The sequence below is a fragment of the Rissa tridactyla genome, chromosome 6, assembly GCF_028500815.1.
Source record: "Rissa tridactyla isolate bRisTri1 chromosome 6, bRisTri1.patW.cur.20221130, whole genome shotgun sequence".
NCBI lineage: Eukaryota > Metazoa > Chordata > Aves > Charadriiformes > Laridae > Rissa > Rissa tridactyla.
In genome coordinates, this window is record NC_071471.1 from 70,750,953 (window position 1) to 70,776,624 (window position 25,672).

The following is a 25,672-nucleotide window of genomic DNA, read 5'->3' on the forward strand; positions in this document are numbered from 1 at the left end:
ACTTATCATTTGTGATTAAAGGTTGTTTTTGTTTCTTCTCCATAGTTTGCTAAAATATACCCTAGCAACCTCCCAGAGTAACTCCAAATTACGCATTTCTCTGTTCTGCCATTTAGACTGTTTAGATAAGACATATCCATTAAACGCCTTTAAGATTAAATTATTCTTACGCAGCTGTAATTTTTAAGTAGCAATAAAAACATTGTTACTGCGGTTTTTAAATCTCTCTTGTGAGGCTTATTTTTAAAGGAAAAGAACAATTTGCATATGATTAATTAAAACCTTTTTCATTGCTCCATTGAGGTTATGTTGGACAGTTGTATTTAGATGAACAGAAGTAATGCAGAAAATTACTATGGTATCTATAGTAACAGAATATGAATGTGATGTCTGACAGTAACAGGCAGCTGAATAAAGCACATTGAATTTTTAATGAATTTTGTATTTTCAATATAATCCTGATAGAGAAGATTGTATTTATCTTCATGATTGCAAAAAGTGGTGTTTATAAAAGCTGGTGAATCTGATGAAAGTCTCTTTTCCTCACGAGTTAAGAGCACAGCCTGACAGGCTGCTTTATGCAGGCAATTTGTATACACGCACCTTTAACGCCGTGCTTGTCATCGAAAGGTGCGTAAATCCTGGGAGAGTGCTTTCATAAGCTTTTTGTAAGCTTATAGGATTATATTAGTCACGTAGCTGAAAAACGATACCAGAATGGAACTTAATAATATGTGGGAAGACGGCACCGGGTAACTTTTGACCTAGCTCTGCCATCGTTACTACAAAATTGGTATTGACTTTCTTCAAGATTCCTGTCAGCTAAAATGCTGGAAGCGCGATCACGAGGTTTACATCCCTGTAATGCTAAATTTTGATCATGGATACAGATATTATTGATGTTTTACTAAACGCGATGAATTAAAGTAGCTCTGCACATCCCATGTTTTATTGATGGTACTAGAATATCTTTAAAGGAAGAGGTGAGATCATATCAACTCAGCGCTGAGAGAGAAATGAGTAATTTAATAAATGCGGTGTATTATGTTACGTAACCCACAGGAACACGCATAATTTCCTTAAATCTGTTTGCTTTTTAAATTCCTTCTGAGCACTTTTACCTAAACCTTTTCAATCTGTTCGTTATCTGCAAGGAATATGTTGTGCACATTCATTATTCGGTACCTGATTTGTTTTAGCTGGACACAAGTAGTTGTAGGGCAAACAATTGCTGAGGCCAACTAGTGAATTAGAAACTGGATTTTTAATTGCACTTGGTTTTAAAAAGTACAAACGCTAATCTCTGTTTTGGTTTGATGTGTAATTTTTTAGTGTTGCAAACGTAGCGGGAGTACATCATTTCTGTTTGCCCTGAATAGACCGCGTAGCGTCCAGAGTTAGCAAGCTACTTGGAGCAAGGCTCATAATTTACAAGTAGAGATATTTTTAATAAATAGCTTTCAATAAGATTCAAAGCAGACTTTGTAGTAGTAGGATGGGAACGGCAATTCTCCATCTGCTTCTAAAAAAATCAGAGGGAGGATTATAAGAGTAGTAAAAGAGAGGAGAATGAGAAAGAAAGCCATGATTGCTGATACAGAAAAGTCAAAAAAGATGTCTGTCAGCTCAATGAGTGCTAATTTCTGTAGATACTCAAGAGCTTTAAAAGCAATGGTTCATCAACAAATTATTGCATCGTTATAAGCCCATTAATACAAATGACAGTATCCTAAATTTAGCGTAGGATGTTTGCAACAGTTCCTGCCGAATCAGATGTTGAATGTGGCCTCACTTTGCCAGTCCCAGTTTCCCTGGGAGCAGATTGGGCTCTGAAGGACAGACGTCGTCTGTCCGTCTGCGCCGGGGCCGCTCCACGGCCGCGGCGCAAACACCGGCCTCCTTACCTGCTTCCCAGAATAATTCACCAGGCACGCTTTTTAAAATGCTAATTAAAACATCCTTGATGTAATCAGGTGGCAAATGTAAGAGTAGCAACTGAAGAGATTTGATTATAAGTGGTTCTCAGAAACATGGGAAGCAACTGATGGCCAGGTAGAAGTGCTTCTTTGTTTATGTAGCAGTTATGCAAATCAGTCCGTAATCAAATATACGCTTGCATTTTTCTCACAGGCCTCAATTAACCTTCCTTTTCTATTCCTACCACATCATTTTTTTTAATGTAAGTAGGCTATGTCTTCCAGTGAGGACCATCTATGCTCTGGGTTGCTGAAAGCTAGTAATTTTTAGCCCATTCACTAAATGTACGTATTTTAGCAATACTTTAAATACTGTAATACTGTGTCTTTAATGTGAGTAACTGCCATTCTGAAAGACACAGTATCTGGTCATAAATAATAGTCGGAGATGAGTCAATTAAAATAAAGCACAGTATAAGAGCTACTTCATCCCATGAAGGCATCTGAGGAGCTCTCTTCACTGAAGTCCAGGCTATGTGAGAAAGAAAATGTCTTCCTTCAGTTATCAACGTTCAGAGGAAGAAAATGTGACCTTGTGGGAAAAAGCACAGCAGATAGCTTAGAAGTCATCTCTGCAACATATTAAACTCCATTTCCTTGGAAGTAACACCAAAATAACCACTGCAAAAATATCTTGATTTTTGAGCTGCTTAGGATTACTTTTTCCATCGGAAAATCCACATTAAGTTATCATTTCTTTCTTATTGTTACATTAAGCTGGATCTTCTTTGTACTGCTAAAACTCACCGACGTGTAATCTCTGATGTTCTCCATAATCCTCCCAAAACCTCACGTGATGCCTGTCAGAGCCTTCTAAATGTTGTGCTGCTGTGCTGAGATGTAATCCGTCCTGCAGCAGCGAAACACATTTAACTTTCTCTACTGATAATTGATTATCACGTCAGTTACCACAATATATAGATACCGATTATTTAAGTGCCTGACACCACCCTTTCTGTTGAATCTTGGTTAAAATATCTCCTGTTCTGAAATTCCTGAAATGTTTCTAATCGTGGTGGTTTGGTGGACAAGGACTCTGCCCCTTGATTAAAACCTCCTTTTGTTTTTATTTTAGGTTGAAATTAGTCCACTGGAAAATGCGATAGAAACCATGCAGCTAACAAACGATAAGATCAATAACATGGTTCAGCAGCATTTAAATGATCCAAATCTACCCATTAACCCTCTCTCGATGCTACTTAACGGTATTGTGGATCCTGCGGTCATGGGAGGGTTCGCAAACTATGAGAAGGTAACGTCAAAATTACATTTTGGGCTTTCTGCATTTGAAGTAAGAGTTGATATATTTAGCAGCAAGAGGACTTCTGTAGGGACGTGGTGGACAATTGCTGACGAGAGGTAGACACAGAGATTGGTGGCATTCCCAGCGTGTGCTTGGCCATTGGAGCTGAAGCAGGAATTTCTGGGTGAACTTCAGTGGCCAAAGAAACCAATTGCAATTCCCACCTTTGCTTTCAAACGCTTGAGTTTTTAAAGGCTTCATCAAATGGTAGAGACTTCCGAGATCCCAGACAGTTGCAAATCATCTAAATAATCTTAACTGCGCATTTACAGTAGCTTTTAAATTTATACGGGATATTAACATTATAGGGGAGCCGTAAACACTGTCTGTTATTTATGTTATGGATATTAATCATAGTAAGCTAACATACACAAGCAACATGTATTTCGTAACATAAATGGAGACGATACATGGTGACTGACATGTCGCTGTATCCATCCATTGATGTAACTCTCACCCATTTCACCTACCAAAATTTCTGGTGTCCCAGGCGCTGCTAAAAAGACGTTTCCAAGATGTGCCAAGTCTTCTGCAGGGTTGCCCATGAGATTGGGGCTTGATCACGATGTGCTCATCCCCCCACTTACAAAAGATTGATGTCTTAAATTTAAAACATTGTTAAATTCAATATATCTTTCCTAGATTTTCATTTGTATTTGTAGCCATTACTGCTGTTTTGCAGAACTTCTGCGTTGATTCATTGATCTTTGCTGCAGGTAATTCATCCATGGTAGTTGTTGATTCATTTTCTGAAATAAGCGTTCATTTCTCTCTCTTGACTAGGCTTTTTTTACTGAAAAATACATGCACGAGCATCCAGAAGATCATGACAAGATTGAAAAACTAAAGGATCTGATCGCTTGGCAGGTAAAAAAATTTAAGTCGGGCTGGTTGGGGCCAACTGCCGTACAAAGACAGTTTGGTGTCACTTTTGAGAAAATTCAGACATTAAACTATTCACCCTGTGTACACTTCTTTGCCATTTAAAACTGTCTTGGAACTTGAGCTAAAGTTCATCTTTTCAAATCTGACATCATTTGTCATTTGGTAAACCCACAAGGAACAAACATGATCAACCTCTTCTTTCTTTTTTGTTTTTTTTTGGTAACCATAATACAGAGAAAATATCCCATCTATATCAAATGAGAAAATATTTTGTAATAATGTTGGTTAGTGTTATTGGCAACTTGCTTTTGCATTTGAATTTTCCAAGGCTGATTTCAGAAATTCTTCTCAGACAGTAAGATGAAATGCTTAACCCTGAACTCCTCCTCCTGCTTGCATTCACCGGGACAGTATTTCTTCAGATATTCACTTCTTCAAACCACATTTTCCATTTATTAAACTTTCTGCATATCCTTATAGTACCTTTTAGCACAGAATATTAAATGTGAGAGTTGCAAAAATTAACTTGCACGCAAAATATTTAGTAAATTCATCACTGTGAAACCTGTGCATCGTTTGCAGTAGAACTTAACAGGGTACAAAACCGTTGATCCATAAAGCAGCTGAAATTACCGGTATTTTTATGGTGAAATATTAGAGCAGAAATCATGTAAATGTAAGATGACAGGGGCAGTATTTCCTGAACTGGGAACGGAACCCAGGTTCCCAGCCCTGTGCTGGGACAAAGCAGGAACCCTCTTTTTGCATGAGAACTGCGTTTACAGGAACCAAAGAATATATTTCGGGGCTAACAAGAAACAATTCCAAATTTGTTTCATAGCACAGACTGGCCATTTTCCAGTCGTCTCAAGATAATTTTATGATAACTAAAAAAATATCAATACGATTGGAAATGTTTTTCCCACAGAAGAAGAAAGTGCATAATTGTCTTTTTATATTCAATTTTGTCTTTATAATAAAGGGAATATTTTACATTTCTGTAAGTTTCAATCTTAGAGGTAGTGGAACCAAAGACACAGAATTCAAGAAATAATAATAAAAAAAAATTCCTCTGAAGACCGTAAAACTATCACTGACTAAAAACTCTTTTGGTCTGGGGGAAAAAAAAAAAGTATTTATTTATTTATTTATTTATTGTGAGCTTTTACAGAAGATTAGATTTTAGGAGCTTTAAGTTTTATAGAGGAAAATAATTTGATCCCAGAAGACTAACTCCGCGTCAGCTCTCTGTCTTTGCCTCTGATAGTGATACTTCAAATGAATTACAAACACATTTTTCCTCAGCAAAGATTCACTTTGGTGACATATGTATGTTAAAATAATATTACTATTTGAAAATATCTATGGCAATTAATCACCTTTTATTTTAATTATTTGTAGGTATGTAATTTCCCATCAGTATTGTAGTACCAAGACCAAGAAACAGTATTGTAGCACCAAGAAACCAGAAAAATAGAGAAAAAGTATTTTTTATGTCTGAAAATTCTTTTCACTAAAAGGTCTGGCCATTTCATGGTGGAAATCAGTGCTTTTAAGTTGCCTTAGATGTTTGATACATGTTTAGTGTATCCTAAGACTTTAAACTTCCTCTCAAATTATTGCAGTTTTGGGAGCAGAGGTAGATGGGAGCGGGGCGGGAGCTGGTGCTGGAGCTCGGCTGGTGGCAGGAGAGGGAATTGTCACGGAAGCTTCCCGAAGGGAGGCAGGGCTCTCAATCCATCACCGGCGGGACGGTGATTGAAAGCAAAAATGAGTTTTCATTTTTCAATAATATGGGGCTTGGAGTTTTGTGATCACACGGAGATTTTCTTTATGCTGTATCAATCAATCTGGATACATGAAATAGTAGCCTGACAATCATATCTTCAGCTGACTAGTGAAATTTATTTTTTTTCTATCCCTTTACCTTACCTTGGTCTCTGCTGTGCTTTGGAATTCATGCTCTTCGGAACATTGTCCCTTTATAATTTCTATGAACTTTAATTACACGTGTTTTTTTCTGTCTATTACTCTTTCAGGTAAATATCATTAATAAAGCAATGTCCGATTTTGCCCATCTTCGTGCTTTTTTGACTTAGAAAAATATGTTTCCATGCAGCTACATCATTTCAAGCTGATCTTTTATTTTAACATGAAGATAATGAAATGATTGATTGAAATGATGGTAATGAAACGAATGATTGATGACATTAATCACTCTGCATTTAGCGAGTGTATTTACAGCATAGCAAAACTAGTATGTCACATAAAAATCCCGTGCTGCTCCTACACAGCTGAAAGAATTGTAGCATACAAAACCAAGGTTTTATGATCGTATTTTATGATACGATTATTATGAAAGGTTTTCTTTTAAGACTTAGGATTTTCTATTAATTTGAATAATTCAAATGTATGCAGCTTTTTCATTCTTTTCAGCCAAGCAGATCAAGATCTTTGAAAAAAAAAAACACAGCACCTTTTTTTTGAAAAAAAAAAAGAAAAAAAAAAAAAAAACAAAAACCTGGAACTTTTTAAAAGTTCCACTTCAAAATTTTAAAATTGACAAAGAGTTATGGAATAAGTGCTGTCTGGGCTGGTTTTCTTTCTCGTTCAGCTCATTTGTTTCTAGTTCAGCTACTTACGTTACCGTTACTTTTTCATTCACCGCTCCAAAGGCGAGGGTGGCCTCTGAGGTCTTTTGAAATAAAGCCATAAGCAAACCCACCTGTGGCTCCAAAGCCACATGAATTGTCAGTGGCATGAACGTGGCAAAATTCTGCCTCTGTTTCTGCATTCTACAAAGGTTTAAAATACATGTGTAAAATTGGATGTCCCTTGTCACCAGATTTCCCTGTATCAATGTCTGGAAAGGAGACGTAGGAAGAATTTTGAAGTTAGTAGAAGAAGGTGAAGCAGAAATAGTAAAACAATCCAAAGGTACTTTCTGTACTTGATAGATGTTTCAAGGATTAAGTGATCTTGAACAGGGAGATCAAATATCCTGACTCAGAAATCTCACAGAAGTTCTGTAGCAAAGCCGTGAGAAGTTTATTAAATTCAGGTTCTGTTAAGGAGTAACAAGCCTTTCCTCCTTCTTCTGTGGTTTCTGGTCTTCTCGCATTCCCTTATAGTTGGTGCTTCCTCTTGCCCATGCCCTGATCTCTTGACTCAACGGTTGCTGTACCAGGAGGCCACCAGCCTTTAGGTGCTCACCTTCTCCAACCCAACCGCCATTCACTTCGGCAGCAACCCTCCTATTACTTCACTTCTCCAAGTGCTGGAAGCTCTCCACGGGTGGCTGTATCCACCTGGTGTGTGCCTCTGGTGTATGCCAACGGTGAAACCCTCCTCAGCACCTTCAATCTGCGACACAGAAGGAAACACCTACATTTTTTCTTGACTGGGACGTTTCCCTACAAAAAACGTCGTTTACTTCAAATTGCTTGATTTTCTAAATTGGAGATGGCTGCTCCCTAGGATGGGCTCATTAGTGCATTTTCTGCTTGTAAAAATTATCACCGTCTGAAGTTTCAGACCCCACTTGTACTTCACCTTGGTAATTTGATTTTTTTGGAAATAATCCATTTAAAAAGTCAGCAGGTTCTTTTAAATAAACGAGCCAAGTGACCACTTAATCCCTGCAAAATAAGAGAGTCACAGTGTGGCCTGATAATTATGAAAATTTGGAAAATCATTTACTTACATGGAACAGGGAAATTTTCTGATTTTAATGTCTAATTTTTGTAGAGTACAAATCCATATGGCTATAAATAGAAGTTGCTACAGTAAAAAATTTTGTCACTCTTCTTACTTCTCTTTGTAGTCTTTTAGGAGAAGAAACGGTATTCTTTTAAATAGTGCCAAAATCACAGAGAATCAGCTTGAAAAGATTTCTTGAGTTTGTTCATCTGTAATTCATGTGTATTTATTCTTCTTCTTACTAATAAAGCTGCTCCTTCTGATTGCTGCTCAGTCTTATTAGAAAAATCTGTTTTTAATCAGTATTATGATTTAATTACGAATTATTAAGAAGAAGCCTCTTAACTTGATTGCTGCAGAGAATATCTAAGTTAGAATCAGAGCACTGTGTGGGCTGAAATGGACCTGGAAGGGGAAATATTTTTCCTAAGGTGGAGGTAGAAAACTCTTAATGGTATGTCTGGATAGCTGTGGGAATGAAAATGTCTCTCTTAAAACATTTTAAAAGGTCAGCTACACCTCCGCACTATGAACTAATTATATAGGCCTGTGTTGGCATGGATATTTTGTGACAGAAGCCTTGAAGATTAATGATTTTTTTCAGTTACAAAAAGAGAATTAATTAATTTTTTCCCCTTTCTGTTTTTCGTCCCAAAGAAAATATAATAATTTTTAAGGAGAAATGTATAGTATATAAAACTATATGTTTTATTAATAAATATTGCTCTGCAATATATATGCATCCAAGGATGTAGCTCATTTGCAGTTTTAGAAATAGCATTTATTAAAGAAAGCATACAAGTGTTTTCTCCTTCAAGGTTTTATGCTCCTGAAGCTGGGAAAGGACTGATATTATTAACCCGGTGTGAGAGTCGTCATTCATCAGTTTGCCATTTTAAAGTACAATGTCGGGGGGGGAGCCTGTGAATTTAACATCACAGGAATATTTGTGCTGTCTGATAAATTCAGCTGTGCCTCCACTATATGATTACTGGGCAGAACCATGGGCGTATTAATTTTAAAGGCCTTTGGTTAACAGAGAAAAAAGAAAATAATGTAGAACGGATGGTTAGATCCTTTTTTACTACGTTGTGCTTCATATACGATGAATGATGAAGATGATAATTCTTGTTGTTGTTATTGTTGTTGTTATTATTATTATTGTTATTATTATTCCATGAGAACTTTCACTCCTCTTGCTGCATACGTGGGAGTCTTGCCCTAACCCTTCGTGGAGGAAGGGCTGGGCAGACTAAGGTGGTGCAACTCTTCTTTCCAGATCCCATTCCTGGCAGAAGGCATCCGGATTCACGGGGAGAAGGTGACGGAGGCGCTGAGGCCCTTCCACGAGCGGATGGAGGCTTGCTTCAGGCAGCTGAAAGACAAAGTGGAAAAACAGTATGGGGTCCGAGCTGTTGTAAGTTACCTGCTAACTTTATGCTTCCCAAGTATGGGGTCCGTACTAGGACCAGTACTGTTCAATATCTTCATCAATGACATTGACGGTGGGATCAAGTGCACCCTCAGCAAGTTAGTGGACAACACCAAGCTGAGCAGAGTGGTTGACGGGTCTTGGGGGATGGGATGCCATCCAGAGGGACCTGGACAGGTTTGAGAGGTGGGCCTGTGCCAACCTCATGAAGTTGAACAAGGCCAAGTGTGCAAGGTCCTGCACATGGGTCAGGGCAATCCCTGGCACAAACACAGGCTGGGTGGAGAAGGGATGGAGACCAGCCCCAAGGAGGAGGACTTGGGGGTGCTGGTGGATGAGAAGCTCCACATGAGCTGGCAATGTGCGCTGGCAGCCCAGAAACCCACTCCACAGCCTGGGCTCATCCCCAGCAGCGTGGGCAGCAGGGCCGGGGGGGGATTCTGCCCCTCTGCTCCGCTCTGTGAGACCCCCCTGCAGTGCTGCCTCCAGCTCTGGAGCACCAACAGCAGAAGGACACGGAGCTGTTGGAGCGGGGCCAGAGGAGGCCCCGGAGACGCTGGGAGGGCTGGAGCCCCTCTGCTGTGAGGACAGGCTGAGAGAGCTGGGGGGGTTCAGCCTGGAGAAGAGAAGGCTCTGGGGAGACCTTATAACCCCCTTCCAGTCCCTAAAGGGGCTCCAGGAAAGCTGGGGACAAACTTTTTAGCAGGGCCTGTTGCAATAGGACCAAGGGATAATTTAAAAAAGGATAGATTTAGGCTAGATATAAGGAAGAAATATTTTACAGGGCTCTGAGCAACCTATGATAGTTGAAGATGTCCCTGCTCATGGCAGGGCTTGGACTAGATGACCTTTAAAGGTCCCTTCCAACCCAAACTATTCTGTGATTCTATGAATTCTGTAAATTATGGGAAACTTTGTATTCCTCTACTATAATTCTCACTGATGAAAAAAGCAGTGTTGATACAGCATTGCCTGGTTGTTCTCGGTGGTCATGAAATTATTAAATACTGAGCAGATGCTATGAGATGTTCAGAAAGCCGTGGTACTTGAATTCTCTAGCCTGGGAACAATTTATAAATTGCCTAAATCTGTTCCTTGAAAATCAAGATAATTCTTTAATATTCCAATTTTAAGGAACTGGGTTTACAAATAAAAATTGCCACTAGAGTGTGATTCTTCTCGAGCTGAACATCACCTTTCCATAGGTGTAATTCCTGTTGAGAAGTGAGGGCTGTGCTGCTCTACAGTAGTGCGCAGTCTTACCTACTCTGGCACCCCCCTAAACGTAGGCAGGCAATGAAAAGATAGCTGCTACTTAATGAGATTTAGGAGTGCTGGAGTTCATGATTTTCTCATTCCAACAAGCTATTTTCAGTTGCTGCTTCATCTTTATGGCACAGGCAAGAATTTGGTGGCGTTTACAGTGGGGTTTTGTTCTGCTTTTAACTTGAGTGTTACCCATCGAGGAGGAAGGCGAAAAGCCAGTATACAGCTTCATAATTCAGACTATAATTGATAATTCAGTCAAAAGCCGTGTGGATTGGATGCTATTATATGGTCAGTTTTTAAAATTATTTTAAAAACCCAAGATGCAAGTGTCTAGAATAGCGCTAGGACTGATGCTGCAGAGCTGATGGTTGCTGTGGTGGCAGTAGCCTGTCCGTGGCGTGTTGTCAGTGCCAGGAAATTCTGGGGTCACCCCTTTTGCTGCAGAGGTTTTTAGCTGAACTTGTAATTGTCAGATCTACTCGCTGATGAGTCGCCTCGTTCATTTTGGTTCAGGATACATAAGTAGACTTCAAGGTATAGCACAATGTGTACCCTGGCCTGTATCAGCAGTAGTGTGACCAGCAGGACTAGGCCCCACCTCGAGGGCTGGGTCCAGTTTTGGGCCCCTCACCACAAGACAGACCCCGAGGGGCCGGAGCGTGTCCAGAGAAGGGCAACGGAGCTGGTGAGGGGTCTGGAGCACAAGTCCTGTGAGGAGCGGCTGAGGGAGCTGGGGGTGTTCAGCCTGGAGAAAAGGGGGCTGAGGGGAGACCTTCTCGCTCTCTACAGCTCCCTGAAAGGAGGGGGCAGCCAGGGGGGGTCGGGCTCTTCTCCCGAGGAACAGGCCACGGGATGAGAGGAAACGGCCTCCAGTTGCGCCAGGGCAGGTTTAAACTGGATATTAGGAAAAATATCTTCCCTGAAAGGGTTGTCAAGCATTGGAAGAGGCTGCCCAGGGCAGTGGTGGAGTCACCATCCCTGGAGGGATTTAACAGACAGGTAGATTTAGTGCTTAGCAATATGGTTTAGTGGTAACTTGGCGGTGTTGGGTTAATGGTTGGACTTGATGATCTTAAAGGTCTCTTCCAACCAAAACAATTGTATTATTCTATATCCAATTTTTAGAGAAAATTTTACATGTGGCCTATAACATACGACATATCTCCAAAAGAGCAAACGGTGTGATATCCTTTAGGACAATACGCATTTTCCCCATGCTGGACTAAAGAATATCCTATACCAGAAACCATCTCCCACAGAAAGGACTGGTATGAAAACCGAACCATCTCAAAAAACAGTGATTTATTTTTAAGATGGCACGGATCCACTTGCTGTCAGTAAAAGCCATCTAAAACCAAAGGAAATTAACAGCAGTCCATTAATTACCTGGCCGTGGCGCAGGAAAGCCAGCTTGCCAGCCTGCACTTTGGACTGCCATCTCATCTTCATCCCTGGCTTTCCCTGGCACCCTGGAAGCAGATGAGGAGCTCACACTGCAATCCCATTAACTGCCTTTTGATATGAAAGCCAGTTAGCAGGTCCCAGCAGGTGAAGGACATGGTATCATATGGCAGGTGCTTCCCTTCAAGCGAATGGTGGCTTCCTTATGAAAATGCCAGATTGCCCCAGTTGGGGTTGGGTCATCATTTTTGGAGGTGCTACATCAATTCACATATGTACTGAGGCAGATATTACTTCATGGGCTCAGATTTTGAAGGTTGTCTCTGCTGCCAGGCTAAAAACATCTGCAGTTGTGATTTTTGCCGTGTACGTGAGAACTCAGTGTCTAAAGCACAATTGTACAGAGAAAGACGGAAATCACATAGAAAATAGTGCCCTCTTCATGCCCTTCTGCCTTCCCATTCTTAAACCCTCCATGGCAGGATTATTAGATGGGAGATCTGTCACATTCTAATCCATAATAAATTAAGAAATAAAAGATTGAGAAATAGAAAAAAAGAAATTGATAACAATTACAAGTTCTCCAGTTTTACTTCTGCCCCTAAATGAGCAGCAGTCACTAAACTGATTCTAAAAAGAATGAAGCAACCAAGATACACCTGAACAGCCTTAAATCAGCACCCTCGTCATCCAGTTCTGATTGTGGTCGCTAATGGGTGCAGGCCACTGAGTTTATAGATGTTATGCCAATCACATCAGTATAAACAGGGTGTAAATTTGGTTCCAAATTAAATCTGGAAAATCCCACAGAGATTTATTCTGAAGAGGGGAAGATGTGGGATAAGGTGAGGGAGAGAGCTTCAGCTCTCTGCTCGGTGAGATGCAAAGCGTCCTGGACTAAGGGGGTGGCAAGAAAGATGCTGCAGCAAGTGGGGCAGGAAAATTGTGCCAAGTGACGTTCTCCGAGTGCCCAAAGCCTCAGTGCAAGAGTACATGCAGTGAAGTATCCTGTTGTATTTTATGACAGGTCTTCCTTGAGAGATTCATTTTCACTTGTATCTCTAGCGATGGCTTTTTTTTTTTTTTAATGGGAACGCTGAGATCTTACGGGGAACGCGCCAGCCTTTATGGTATCCTTCTAAGTGGTGTTCCTTTTGTAGTCCTTCAAATCCCATCATGCTAATATATTTAGGAGGAGAAAAGTTCAAATAGTAATTTATTCCCAAGGAGAACAGGAATAATTGACATTAATGATACTTGCATGTCAGTCACTTCAATAATATACATTTACATCATCGGGGAGATGACTGGAAAGTCAAATGCAGGTGGTGTTATCTTTCTAATTTCACTCTACCCACCGGTAAGACTTGTCAGGATTGATGGAGTTTTATCACTTCTGTCTTCCTTGTACAAGGCCAATTTACCAGTAGTTGACAGGGTGGAAAATATACCTGTAATTAAACAGCATGAGATTCTTATTTGTTGACTGAAAGAGTTCAATTATTTTATGCATATATCAGTTATTAATGACTAACAAAGCTTGTATAAATATTCAGAACTCTGAAATTGTCTGAAACAAAAAAAAACCTTTCATATATTTTCTTCTTAACCTAGATGTCACTCTGCAAATTGGCTCTCTTGACATAAAGTTCCTCTTAGTGTTTTTTTTTTTATTTTTATTTTGTTTTTTTAAAAACTCTGTTTCATTTCAGTTCAGTTGCAGAGAGGGGTTAAAAAAAAAAAAGTTACTTGTAAAAAGCTCCTTTATAAAGCCCAAATGTAAAAAAAGCATGTAAGTTCCATTGAAGCAAATGAATCATTGGAATGTGTTTAAAATTATACGTATTTTCTCTTAGTCCTTTAAATGATTTTTCTTTAAAATTGTTTTCTCTGCTGTTAAACTTGATGTATAATTAAATAATACAAAATTCCACATGGAAGAAAAGCCATCAAACCTTTCTGCTTTTTTTTTTTTTTTGTAGCTGAATGTCAGCTACATTGTGATTTAAGAAGTAAGATCTTACATTTCTTTATTGTAGCTTTCAAGCCTGGATGATAGACGAGGCAGTCGGCCACGCTCTATGGTGAGATCCTTCACGATGCCGTCATCTTCGAGACCTCTCTCCGTTGCGTCGGTGTCTTCTATCTCCTCTGACAGCACACCTTCTCGACCTGGCTCCGATGGGTGCGTAAGAAATAGCCATTCAGGGCTTATCTCTTTAAATCTGTAGGTTTTGAAGATCGTCACCACCCCACTCCAGATTTCAGTGCTATCACAGTGTTACTCCTTCCGATCCCACTGACTCCTCCTGTGTGGCAGCATGACATTTGTTTCATCTCATAAGGAACTGAGATATTTTTTGGTTGGGTCTTCTCCTAGTGTATTTTATTCCAGATTTGGTTCATCATAATACCCCACAAACATTAATGTGACACAACGGTGTGAGTGACTCATGTCGGGTGGGGATGGTGCTTTTAAGTGACAAAAAAACCCCATATAGATATTTATCTCAAGATATATTCCTTCTCCTTTTTTTTTAACTGAGATAAATATAAGGCTCTTCTTGGTCCCCTTTAAAACAAAGTTAAACAAAACCCCTCCTAAGCGTTCAAACAAAAAAACCCAAACAAACAGGAGATAAATTATCTCGGTTTAGAGTATTGCAAGCGTGATAGTTCAGAAGTGATCCTTTGCAAAGTCGGTGATGAGACCTGTGTTCAGCCGGCCCTGTCGCGGTGAGCAGGTGGAGCTCAGGAGAAGGAAGGGATTAGCTAACTGCTCAATCATTTCTTCTCGCTTTCGCTGCCAGAGGAAAAACTGCTTATGGCAAGATTGTACTTCAAGACTTATCAAGATATTTCACATGAGAACTGGGAATTCTGTTGATAAGCCCTGCCTCACAGTTGCATCCCTCAAAAGAGCACAGTAATCTGTTTTCTTTCTGGGGTTTCTGTGCAGCCTCAGAAGTCCCTTCTCCTCCTTCCTCCCCCCGCAGGCATTCCCATAATCCAGAAACTCAATATTTGACCAAGGCGGCAGTTTTTTAAAGCCTCCTGAAGGGCTCCTGAATTACAGAGATGTGCTAGAAACATTCGTGTCCCTTGTGCACCTTCAGAGGGAGTTATTACCTACCTAGAGAGTAAAAGCATGGAGTAAAATTAAATACAGCACCTAAGGACCAACGTAATACTTACCTTGATTGCAAACAGTTTATTTACCCATTGGGAAGAACTGCAAACAGCGCGCAGTTCAGCTCGCATTATGTTACCCTCCATAACGTACACACGGTGAGTCATGTTGATATAAATGTAGTACAGCAGAGACGATAATGCCTTTTGACTAATTCATCCACAAAAGTTGTCCTGCTGGAACGTGGGGATCACTACCATCCCAGGTTAGTGGGCAGCTTTATATTATCTTGGAAGAAAAATACTGATTCTTTCCCTGCCTGCCTCTACCTCTTTTCTCTTTTTCTCTTCAAAGTCATTATATGTATCTTTCTTTCTCCACTGGAGAATTTTTGCATCTCCATCTTAATTTTTGCATCTCTATCCCAGCTTTGTTGTGGTAGGGGTCATTCAGCAGTTTTGGAGGATCTCATGAGTCTGCTCAGTATGTATATTTGAAAAAAACCTCACCAAGATGGTGGTGCAGCTCCGGTCCTGCTCCGAGGCCGGGGCAATACAGCTGTAATACATGCAAGGAAAATATAATGAGCAACTGTCATCACTGAGAAGACCAGAAAGAAATGCTCATTTGCTTAATCAGTGGAGCAGGAGAAGGAAAATCATCAGATGTAAATAACATAATGAAAGCCCTCAAAAATTCAAATGACTGTGAAAATCATGTGGGTGGTTTGCCATGACTAACTTGGAAAAAGTTCACCCACGTACCTACCATAGCTGATTTCGTCTATGGTCAGTTGTCCTCTCCTGCTTTCCATTTTTCCCTCTTCATACGATAATTCTGAAATTAGAGATGAAGCTAAGAAAAACAATTAAAAATGGAGCCAACAGACTGTCTTAACTTACGTCTTATGCCATCTCCAGCTTCTCCTGCTTTGCAGCTTTTAAACAGTAAAAACTCAAAGCAGACATTGACATAGTAGGTGTTTTACAACTCCCAGCTCCGTGTATAAATAAAACTCTGACTTTAAAAAAGGACCTTGGGTTTATTCACTGCTTAAAATGGGACTTAGAAGTACAAATCTGAGCACTTAGAAGCAGTGGTTGGGAGCGGGGAAGTCCCAGTGTGCCTCTGGGATTTGCCATCTGTTGAAGGGCTGAGGGCGGTGAGCCCCTGGCCCAGGTTGCCCAGAGCAGCTGTGGCTGCCCCATCCCTGGAGGGGTTCAAGGCCAGGCTGGACGGGGCTTGGAGCAACCTGGGCTGGTGGGAGGTGTCCCTGCCCAGGGCAGGGGGTGGCACTGGGTGGTCTTTAAGGTCCCTTCCAACCTAAACCATTCTATGAAGTCCTAATGTACTTCAAGCAGGAGCATGGCATGCTAGCCCATTTTATCACCAATATGTTGTGTACAAATTGTTAATATATTAACGTTAATAATACTAATAATAGTAATGCCTGGAAGGGAAGCAATTAATCATTGCCTGAAGAATGGCAGTTCCTCTTGTAAACTTGCCGTCAGGCTGTCCTTGCCCTCCAGCCCAGGAGAGGAGGCAGAAGCAGCTGAAATACGCAATTCAGGTGACTAAAACACACGGTGTCGGGAGAGCTGTCTTCTCATCGGGGCTTTGTTACTAATGCACTTCGTGACCGTGGGCAAGTCGTTGCCCTCCCTTTACCCAGTCTGTAAAATGGGATGAAAAAACCTTGTGGTTTTGTCTCCCACCCCTTAGGATTTTGGCTTTGGTTCGGAGAGTAATGACTCAGGGGATGCTGCCGTTGGTACTGGTTAGAGCATCTTTCCATCAAATGAGCTAACTCTGGCTGAAAACTGCAGGTCTTTAGTGCTTCAAACAACCAAAAAAATATTAATAAATTCGGATTTTGCTGCTAATAGAGATGATTGGGATAACTGCACTGCAAATTGTCTGAAATATGAACCCTCCAATATTTCACAGCAAAGTCTGTGACCTGTTCACGTGCGCATCACCATGGCACAGTAAATAGTTTTCCAAAGCTAAAAAGTAAGCTGATTTCATGCGTTTGGGTTTATTTGGATTGGTGTCAGTTTTGTAATGTAATGATTCGAGACATTCTCTTAAAATCTGTCAGTGTAATTTTGAGGAGGGTATGATTTCAGTCATTTGTTTAGTTTATAATATAAAATAAATTACAAAATACTTTGTCGAGCTAAGAATATTTTAGCTCATTAACAGCAAAATATCTCTTTACCTTTTATTTAAACTAATCATTAAAAAAAGGTGAGATGAGAGATGCCTTAAAATTACTGAGTAAAAATTAGCTAAAAGGAGTTCCAATATTACATAGAATAGTGCTCTCCCTACAAAATAAAACACTAACAAATGAAGTTTTCCTTGAAAAGTTCATTGAACCCTAAAGATTTTTTCCTTTATAGCCAGAAAAAAATTTGTCATGGTCTCTAGAAATTGCAGAGCTGATGGTAGTCATATATCAGCCTTGCCTATATTTACACACTTGAAGCATTCCAGGTGGGAAAATACGTCTGCTTTTTGGAAACTAACCTTGCCCTTCGTTATTAGCTGACCAGTTTTTCCAGTCTTGAGTTTATCTGTAATATCAGAACAAGTAAATTCAGCCCTCAGCAGGGCGTGCTGCAGGGGAGCGGAGGTGTGGATCTGTGAGTATATGTGTGCCCACTCGTATAGATCTGTATCGTGTAGATATAACATGGGGTGTTATTACAGACGGGAACGGTGCTTCTGTCTGTGGTTCAACCTCTATACCTTATGCTTTTGTGCGATGTATGGGTGTTTCCTTTGCATTAAGGGTGATATTGTTTGCTTTCCTGTGCTCAGGTACTGTAATTTCGGTGAGTTACAAGGATTAGAAAGCGTTTTATGTTGTGCGTGTTCAACAGAAAATCACTGCACCTCTGCAAAAGAGTTTCTCAATTGCTATTCCTTCTCTGGGGAATAAATGCATCCACTTTCTCCACCCAAAAAAAAAAAAAAAGAATTTGGGGACTTGTCTGTTTTTTAAAGAAATCCTTAAAGCCGTTGTAGACATAGGGCCTGCCTCCAAGGTGCAGGGGCAGTCGGGGTGACGTTTCTGTAGTGTGTTGTACAATTACCTGCACTCACAGAGTGCTGATTTCCACCGGAGTTCCTGGGCGGCTCCTGGCACTCCTGCCATGGTGCCCCGGCATATATAGTGGGGATGCTGAATGAGAAACTCATTTTTATGTAAAGCACATACAGTGAAACTCAGGAGTTTGTGTAGCTGTAAACCAGTAAATTTACTACAGAGCAGGGAAATGTGCAGCACTGGTTCTTCAGCAGTTCTGCAGTAAATTTTATTGTAAGACAGTTATGATTGTTATGACCTTCTGCCCCCTCCTTTTCTCTCTAATGAGTTTTTCTGGATTAGCAAAGCGTCATTAACCCAAGTGAGACTTTGGGAAATATGTAAATGAAAATTCGGTGTTTTGTAAATAGTATTGTATTCATCTAAGCAACGATAATTTTCTTTAGGTTTGTGCTGGAGCCCCTCCTGCCGAAAAAGATGCATTCTAGGTCTCAAGATAAATTGGACAAGGATGACCTAGATAAAGATAAGAAAGAAAAGAAGAAGGAGAAAAGGAACAGCAAGCATCAGGAGATATTTGATAAAGAATTTAAATCAACCGATATTTCTCTGCAGCAGTCTGAAGCAGTGATCCTTTCAGAAACGGTAACTTTATTAGCAAGTAATGCTTTGTCTAATTCTGAGCGGTGTTCTTTCACTTTTTAAAAAAAAAAAGTTGATATTTACAATTTAGTTTATTTTTAGATGAAAAATAACTCTTAAAGGAGTATGCCATGATGCTAATATGCGATAATGAATCAAAAATACAAAAATTTTTATTTACAGTGTACAAAAGTCTTGGTATCTCATATGAAAATCTTACCAAAAGCTATATATGACTATTTGATAAAAGGAACAGATGGTATATCCTAAGCAAAATAAATACTACCATTTTAGCAGCCTTTTGAATTTATGGTTCCCAATAGATCGTGATGGGTTTTCTCATATTTCAGCTGACTACTGCAAGACAGTTTTTGGTGGAAATGTTACAAGGTCATTTCACGCATGGCAATTATGTATTCTTGAAAAGCTATTTTGAGCCGAAAATCGTAAGCAGTTCCACTGGTGGCTCTGTGTAAGAATATTAACTACAGGGCATATCTCTCTTAAGCCCTCTCTTCTTGGCGTATATTTAATTCACTGAAACTGTCCTAAAGGCTTAGGTAACTTGAGAAGTTTTAGCTCTGAAATGGAAGGCAAGGCCATTTTAAGCTGGAGCAGGCAGCATGTGAACTGCTTGTGACCTCCAAATCTCTGCCTGGACACCTGTTTTGAGGCCAATAGTTTAAAACTTGCCTTCTAGAAATAAATGTAATGTTCTTTTCAAGGTTTGCACGAGTACTTGTAGAGCCAGGTTTTAACTCAGTAGAGTCTTTCATTGGTGGTTGTATCATTTACATTGGACTTTCGAAATGATTTCTCTCTGACCTGCGCTGACTGGGTCCTATAAGTCTTTCTGTTTGGTATTTGTAGTGGAATATTACTTAATGTTCAGCCATAGTTCCTCTGTTTTCCGGATTTGCTCCTCCTTTTCCATCCAGAGATGAACTAATCTCTCAGATGTGTCTTCTAACATCTTGGAAGATCGGAGTTGTTTTGTCTGATGTGGCCGTAGGCTCAGTATTTGCTCAGCAAAAAGCTCAGATAAAATCCCTCTTGTGCGTCTCAGGCTTTTCACCCAAACTCCTTTGAAGCCAGTGAGTTTTTTCATTGACTTCAGAAAATTTTGGATCAGCCCAGAAGATTCTTCCTGCCAAAGCCAGCCAGGTGAGCATTATTAGAGTGTTTTCAGACAGAAAATACATTTTGCATAGATTTCCCTATGTCTCCTGTTTTTGATGCAATGCATTCAACTCTGCATGTTGCAGCAGTCCTGTTTTGACTAACCCTGGACATTGCGATGCCAAGACGTGCACTCGCATCTCCCAAAAGGACCAGCAGAGCTTGTGGGAGAAGAGTGTTAGCCACAGAAGAAGAAAACTCTATTTCAGGGTAACTTGGTCGGTTGGGCTTGCAGAAATCCATGAGACCAGATGGGAGGTGTCCGAGGATGCTGGAGAGCTGGTTGATGTCACTGCAAGGTCACTGTCATCTCTGAGATGTCTTGGATATTGGAGAAGATTGCTTACGACTGGAAAAAAGCAAATGCTGGCTGGAAAAGAGGACGTGATAACCCTTCAAGGCATATTCCCATTTGACATCTGAAGAGCAAAAATGAGCAAAGCCCGACATGGTTTGACTCAAGTTTTCCACCCTTCCCAGTCAAGTGCTTTTGGTGAATGACTGGTATGACTAATTGTCCCCTGGTTATAGAGAGGGGTTATAGTCAGAATTTGTTACTTACAGTTACTTTGAGCTTCTTGAAATCCACAGATCAATAATATGAAAAGGAGTTTACTGTTGAGAGAAAAACTCTCCCTTTTCAGTATCTGCAAACTACTTGATGAGCTCCAAAATGAGCAAATCAATTTTTAATGCTTGGTGTTGGCGCAGTTCGTTTTCTCATGTAGGTGAAATAGAGGAAACGCTTTTGAGAGATTAGTTTACAAGAGTGGTTGTACAATTCCCACTGCTGTCTTCAGGAATTTTGTACAGATAACGTCAAGAAGTTTAAAGATAAAATTTGTCTTGGCTTGAAATTTTTGTGCTCTGGAGATATATGTCCCCTATTAATGATCTAAGAGGGAAATTGTTGTCTTTTGTAGGTAAGAATTCAGCTTTTCCATTCTTATGCTTTTGTGGGCTGAACTGTGTGCAAGTTCCCTTTTTAAGTTGAAATTGCCCCCAGAGCACTGTTATTGCTGTGTTTTATGAAGAAAATGGCATTTTGATTTATCTTCATTAGGAGCTTAGAAGCAGAAAGTTTGCAGGCTTAAAAAAAGATGATGATGAAATAGAGGGGGGAAAAATTAAGCTTTTTTTTTTTTTTCCAAAAAAGGTGGAATCCAGATTTGAATAGAAATGGAACTTAAAATAAAGATTTAAAGTGAGATTTTAGTAGCAAACTACTCTTAGTTATGAGATTTTGTATTATCGTTACTGGATTCCTTCTGTTGAGAATTTTAGAACTCACTTGTACCATCGCTAATTCAATTACAAAGTTTCAGTTATTTGGTGAATTTTCTAATGGATTCTGAGTTCCGACTTCTGAAATATTTGGGGGTTTTACCACAGAAGAGATGGGTTTTTTTAGTACAATGACAGTTCTTCAGTACGTGGAAGAAAACGAATGAAAGAATAACAGCCAGCTTGGATTTGTCAACACCGGATTGGTCAAGCCTGTCTGTCTTTGCTCTGCGGTAGAGGAGGAGGCTCTGGGGGAAGCAACGACGTGGCAGCCCCTGATGGCCCGACTTCGGTATGATTTTGGGGACATCTCACGCGAAGTTCTCATGAGCAACGCTGCTCATGAGCAACGGGAGATGAAGTCTGGTCTGAGGTGTCGCTGAAGGATCCGCAGTAGCCTGGAAAAACCACGTTCAATGTTGTCACGGGTGAAATGGAGTACAGGAGCACCCTCGATGGGTTTGGATAGTGGGATAGGTCAAAATAATCGACGTGCAGAAACACAGCACGTGGTCAGCCTCTTCATCACGGACTCTTGTCTCGCATCTATTTATTAATAAGAGGGTTCGGTGTGCGTCACTTCTGTTTCATCCAGGTGTCATCGCAGTTTACAACCAGCCCGTGCCAGTTGTAGCTGGCAAATAGCCGGCTTGTGCTTGACAGTTCAAAAGTCCAATTTCTGATATTCACATACGTGCTCCCACACAATTATCTGTTGCCTGACAACACTCATATTCTAATGTATCCTTCACCCACCACAAATAGGTAGTTATCAGTGGTTTGCTTTCACGAGGGAAGGATGCATCAATAACCTTATATATGAATCTGTTCTGGATACCGTTACGTGCTACTAATTGGTTTGTGCAACATAATTGGAAGCACGATGCCGAATTTACAGAGAATATCAAGTGAGAGGCACAGCAGGCATGTCAGCCGGCGGTCATTCCCATCTCTGCGGAGCTTCTGCTCTTTTCAAAGATGATGTTGTCTCATGAAATGAGTGTTTCCATCACTGTGATGGACTTTCTTATATAGGAACTTCGGTTTTTACCAATCAAATGAGTCATCATGCGAGAACGTGAGAAGATTATAAAACTGCAGAATTATTTCCTGGAGCTTTTGCATTTTCTTTAAAAAGGAGCATTCAGAGGGCATTTTATCTAGCTGTATGGGTTAAATACTTGTTTCCAAATTTCACTGTACTCATAATGAATTTATTGACTGATCAAAATCCAAGCCCTAATTACAGAGATCTTGTACTACTATGATCTTATCAGAAGATAAATGAAGCACTTGGTATGTGAAAATGATCAGTAATGTCTTTATAGTTTTCCAGAGATTTATATCTTCTTTTAAGTATCACATAAACTTCTTTAACATAAATTCTCATTATTAGTTCTTTGATTGCACGAGCTGATAGCAAACCTAGCACTGAAGCCAGGTAGTTAACAGACCACTTGAAAGCGTTTGTAAGAAAACAGAATAACAAGCTCTACATTTTATTGATTTAGTGGCATCTAACATCACTCACTATTGATCTGGCTTTCGTTAGACCAAAAAAAATTAGCAATGGGTTCATTATGGATTAGTGGTCTCCAAAGAGTTCATATTCCCTAGCAGAACCGTAATTTATGTGAAGCTTTAAGAAGAGGACCCAGCTTGTCAGTCACAGAAGTTAAAGTTTATTTGAGATGAGTAGCTACAGATCAGGCTAACTTGGGAACTTGATTCTCGTTGGGTTTTCTCTTGGTTCTGGCGTTGCAGCTTTCCTAATCAATTTGTGTGTTTTCCTTAGTTGCTTTTTTATAATTCTATGCTTCTGAGAAAGCGATTACTGTGCTTATGCATTCTACTAAAAATATACTTTAAAAGATGTTGAAAGAGGAAACCTTTGGAGTATTTACGACTTGAATTTTAGTATCAGGCACATTTCTGAAAGGTTACCCTGAGGTCTTGATGAACCTTGAAAAAAAAGTTGCATGCTTTATGGTCATTCATTTCTCCTAGAAGGGTCTCAGAGACACAGCCTTTTCTGCAAACCCTTTTAAGGTTTGTTTTCTGAAAATAAAAGGAAGCACTCGCACATTATTTTACATTTCTCCTTCACAACATACTTTTTAAAAAAACATTGTGAAATGACAAAATTCTGCAGAAGAGCATGAATCGCTGCTGGCATTTTCCGTTTGTCCTCATGCAGCACCTTGGATGTAATTCCCCTCTTAACTTCAGGCTGCTGCTCCATTTCCTGTCATCTCCTGGATATAAAAAATTCCTCTCTTCACTGCGATTACTAAAAATATGGGGGCTGCTGGGTGGGTAACAAACAGTAGAGCTCAGAATTAAAGTCAGTAAAAGGAATCACCTTAACAAAAGCATCGGTTGCCCATCAGATTACAAGTATCCTTTCAGGGTTTCTGATGGAAAATTTAAATGGACTCTGAAGCAGCCAGAGCAAAACAATAAGGATATTTCAGTGAATTAAATACAAGCACAAACAAGCACCATCAAGAACGTGTTTCTGGGCAGATGATGCCTTTCTCAGAAGAGAGTTTGACCATGCAAATAATTAAAGAAATAAATAGTAAAAAGGAAGTAGAGCCACATGAGAAGAAAGAAAAGATTTTGAATGCTGCGTGATCTTGTGTAGGTTATAGACTTCCCTAACTGTTATTAAGCAAGACTTTGGGGAATTGGCTCATTGCTTCACAGAAAAATGTGCCAGGCTATGGGAAGGTGCGTGCATTAAGTCTCATTGCGATTCCTGGGAAGGAGGGAAGAACATGTGTAGCTCTGAAATATTGCCTTAAATCAGAAGCATTGTATGTTATCGTTACCCTATTACTGTTTAGGAGGTAGTGAGGAAAATGGGGCAATCCCAAGGTCTGCTGGTTGGTAACCACATGTATTCCTTTAGTGTCTCACCTTGATGACCCGCTTTGGTACGGGCCAGTATCTGCTTGTACTCGTGCCGTGCTGCAGTGAAACAAATAGAGTTGTCACTGGTTTTGTCCTTGTGCAGATCAGCCCACTAAGACCACAGAGACCAAAAAGCCAAGTCATAAACGTCATTTCCAGTGAAAGGCGTTTCTCCGTCTCGCCGTCGCCTCCCAGCTCCCAAGTGACGCCGCCCCCGATAACTCCACGGACAAAACTTTCATTCAGCATACAGTCCAGTAAGTCTTTAATTTTAATTAAATTTCATGTTCCTAGAATATTTTATGCAAAATAACTTCTAGTGGGGAGATGGTTTTTCTGAGCATTGCATTGCGCCTTGGTTTGAGTTCTTTGAGTTAGTCTTTTTGCCATCACCATGGGATTGCTTGGGGGAGCAGGAACTTACCTCTTAGCGTCACACTCCTTGCATTTGCCAGTAAAAAATCTTTCAGCCTTTTACAAAAGCAAGCAAAATTGTGACATTGAAAAAGTTTCGTTTTCCTTATCATGTAATCATTAACAATTACTTAGGTATAGAGTAACTGTCAAAAATTAGTGTTGTACTGGATTCTGTATTGGATTTAGGGTATCTTGGAGCATAAAGGCTGAAAAAATAATCTTTCAATGTAATTGTACATTAAAAGAACTTTTATTTGCTACATAGTGAGTACAAGCCAGAGGAGGGAAAAAAAGTCAGTCTTTTTGATGTATTCTTTATTTGACACTGACATCTATCACACAGTTTTTCTGTAAAATATCATGTGTTTGCCTCATTCTTCAGGAATCCCTATCACAAAACTGGGGGTAATACAACACCTATTTCTTTTACAATGCTGTTTACCAAAATCTGATTTTTCAGAGTTTTCAGTTGTTAGCATGTGACACACGCAAAAAATTTTCCTTTTGATACATGTACTCAAATGCTATTATAACAGTCAAGGAGGAGAATCAAGGATCAGTTTTAAGAAAAAAATCTTATTTGATCAAGGTCCTTTAATTTTATTAGCTTTTTTTGGTACTTAAAAACTTTTCCCTTAAATAGTCAGTGTTTTGGAAAGTTCGTGTTGTCAACTCCAGATATAAGTCCTGTGAGCAGGAATGGGTTTAGTCTACAAATCTGCAGGAACAGAGTTGTCTTCTAAAAGGCATGTGGCTTTGTTTTAAAGACTTGAAATTGTTGGTTGCAAACATGCGGAAGAGGGATAAGCAAGTGGAAATCCATGCAGTTTCCTTTGTGTAGTCAGACACCCAAAACAAGTATTTTGATAATGGTGAGCTCTCTCCTTTTTTTACAGTTTTGATAGCCAAAACCTACCAGTGTGCTAAAAACTGGAAAAGAAGTAGAGTATATGTATTCCTGCAAAAAAATATTCCTTGAATTAGATTATTTCTTCCTGTATACATTTTATTAAGACTAACTTGATCTCTTTTTTTAAAAAAACTGTCTGAAACTTACCTATTTCAGATAATATTTATGTCT

At 39.8% G+C, this 25,672-nt stretch overlaps 1 protein-coding gene across 2 annotated transcripts in view; it reads left to right on the forward strand.

Moving 5' to 3' along the window:
- DOCK1 (dedicator of cytokinesis 1) overlaps positions 1 to 25,672 on the forward strand; it is a 323,977-nt gene that overhangs the window by 283,537 nt on the left and 14,768 nt on the right. For both annotated transcript variants that reach the window (XM_054206749.1, XM_054206750.1), the window contains exons 45-50: positions 3,052 to 3,228; positions 4,063 to 4,146; positions 9,143 to 9,280; positions 14,005 to 14,150; positions 18,600 to 18,798; positions 24,278 to 24,431. In XM_054206749.1, coding sequence (XP_054062724.1) covers positions 3,052 to 3,228; positions 4,063 to 4,146; positions 9,143 to 9,280; positions 14,005 to 14,150; positions 18,600 to 18,798; positions 24,278 to 24,431 — 898 coding nt within the window. The remainder of the gene's footprint in view (positions 1 to 3,051; positions 3,229 to 4,062; positions 4,147 to 9,142; positions 9,281 to 14,004; positions 14,151 to 18,599; positions 18,799 to 24,277; positions 24,432 to 25,672) is intronic.